General features: G+C 43.9%; 1 protein-coding gene across 1 annotated transcript; it reads right to left on the reverse strand.

Annotated features, from left to right (window-relative positions):
- Positions 1–385: 385 nt before the first annotated feature.
- Positions 386–2,181, reverse strand: LOC109412781 (fatty acyl-CoA reductase wat-like). Its single transcript, XM_019686390.3, has 4 exons — positions 1,913–2,181; positions 1,457–1,848; positions 859–1,401; positions 386–797 (listed from the first exon to the last, which is right to left on the reverse strand). Exons 1-4 carry the CDS (start codon positions 2,114–2,116, stop codon positions 440–442), a joined length of 1,497 nt encoding a protein of 498 aa, XP_019541935.3. The 5' UTR covers positions 2,117–2,181; the 3' UTR covers positions 386–439.
- Positions 2,182–2,383: the final 202 nt, after the last annotated feature.

Consider the following 2,383-nt stretch of genomic DNA (forward strand, 5'->3'; position numbering starts at 1 on the left):
TTATAATCCCATTGAAATGCTCTTTAAATCCGCAAATCCTTTTACTCTATTATGACCTATGATCTGAAATGCCACCGAAACACTATCAAACGCTCCTAAACCCCCTCAGAACACCCTTAAAACGTTCCTGAAACCCCCTGAAACTCTCTGCTCTCTGGAATGCCTTGAAACGTCCCTGAAGCCCTTTTAAGTAATACTTTAAAAATTTTAATGAAACCTCCTGAAATCCCAAGAATTAAGCTCTTGAAACGCCTCTGAAGCATCTGAAACCCTTTTATGTGTTCTCTTGGAACTTCCTTAAAGCCCCCTTGGCCCTATTTCAAAAGCCCAGGATAATAATAATAATTTAGCACAATTATATTTCAATACTAAATTTATTGTGAATATTATCCATCTATTGACTTTACCAGGAATATATGCCTAACATTTTATATTATAATTAATTATGTATTAACCAGCCTGTTGCCAGATAACTCCGTAGCACATAGGCCACTCCTACGAACATTGCCCATTTCAACAGCCTATCAACCAGTTCAAAAATCTTCAGTCTTTTGAAAGCGACCATGATGGAGTCGTCACTTTCCTTGAACAAATACCGCCGACAACCCAGCAAACATTGACTGCAGTACTCCAGCATGCCCTGCCTGATGTAGGCAATGTCGAAGTGGATTTTGTCCAGCTCACCAAGATCCTTGGATAGGCTACGGAAGTTGTGGGTATCGAACACCCAATCATGCGTGGTGAAGTACATCAGCGAGTTCTGTGCGTAGAAGATCGAACGCTGCAGTTTGAGGAGGCTGAAAAGAAGTCAACAAACTTTAGTTAGATTTGTTCAGACCAAGGTGAAATAATACTCACAAAGGCTTCATTTTACACATTCGTAGAACTACATCTACAAAAAACGCTGGAATAACCTGGTACAAAAAGAACAGCACATAGAACAAACATCTGTTGGTAGTGACTTGCCCTGAAGGGGCCCACATCATCTTCATCATTGGAATTCGATAGGAGAAGTAGTCGGATTCTTCGTACAGAAACTTATTGCTCATGGCTTTGTCGGGCTCCGCCGCGCTATTGTATATGACTAGATCGTCCTTACAGCTAAAAGACTTCTTCCATGCAGCTATGATGATTGCCTTTATACTGACATCCACGGGGATGCAATTCATGTGGCAGTCTATGCTGACGAAAAACGTTCGCACTATACCAGCGGCGTGAGCTGACAAGATACCGGCTGGGCCGTTGTAGTTCTCGATCCAACCCGGCATAGGTTCCGTCTCTGTGTTGATCACAATCGAAGGTCGGAAGATCACCAACGGTAGCTCGTGTCGGTAATCATAGCAGATCTGCTCTGCTAGACCTTTTGTGAAGGTATATGTGTTTGGGGCAAAACCGGTTAACCTGTAACGTAATGGAAGTTAATATTCAACTTGAGAGTAGTCCGCATCAACCTTACTTTTTAGTTAACGTATTCAACACTTCCGGATCTATCATCTCCGCCATTTTGATTGCAGTCCTCCACTCCATTTTGGCCGGATATAGCCGCTCCTCCACATGTGATATCTCTGGATTGGAATAAGTGGTAGAAATGTGCACAATCGCCTTCAAGTTATACAAAGTCTTCGCCCAAAGCAAGACCTCATGGGTTCCTCGGGTATTCAACAGTAAGGCTTTGCTCAACGGATCGTCGAACCGTACACTAGCCGCTGCGTGAAACACAAACTCAACATTCGCCATGCGTCTGATGCTCTCATCTTCCAATCCCAGCCTCAACTGTGAACAATCTCCATTGATCGGGACAATTTTCTGAAACGACTCCGGTCGTTCTTCTCGCAGTTTGTTGAACAACTAGAATCACAAACACTTTTTGTAGTCACTCCGTCAACTTCTTAAACCCTTCACACGACCTTACCGGAACCTGAACCAAATCGGCCACTCGTTCCTTAGCCAGCTTACCCTTGCGTGGCCTCAACAGTACAAACACGTTTCCAATCTGCGGACACGATCTCAGCAGTTTCTCGATCAACACCTTGCCCATAAAGCCGGAACCTCCGGTTATGAACACGTCAGCGCCGGCAAATGTCTCCGGAACGGTTTTCCGTGGAATCGAATCCATGTTAGCTCGGATTTAGGCACTTTGCAGGGTTCCAGCTCGCATCGACTGTGTTACGGACTTGCTGTGCACCATCAGAATACTAACAATCTACCGATGGGAAGACAGTGGTTTTAATTGGCGCGAAAACCGAGTGACTAATTCGGCGAAGCTGACGTACACACAAATTACGGTTCATGAAATATGCATTAGACCAGTTGTGGTTCTCAAGTTAGATTAATTCAAAATTTCTGCTAATTCTTGGTGGTATTAGGGTTGGGTCCTATGTCT

Source organism: Aedes albopictus, chromosome 3 (assembly GCF_035046485.1).
Source record: "Aedes albopictus strain Foshan chromosome 3, AalbF5, whole genome shotgun sequence".
Taxonomy (NCBI): Eukaryota; Metazoa; Arthropoda; class Insecta; order Diptera; family Culicidae; genus Aedes; species Aedes albopictus.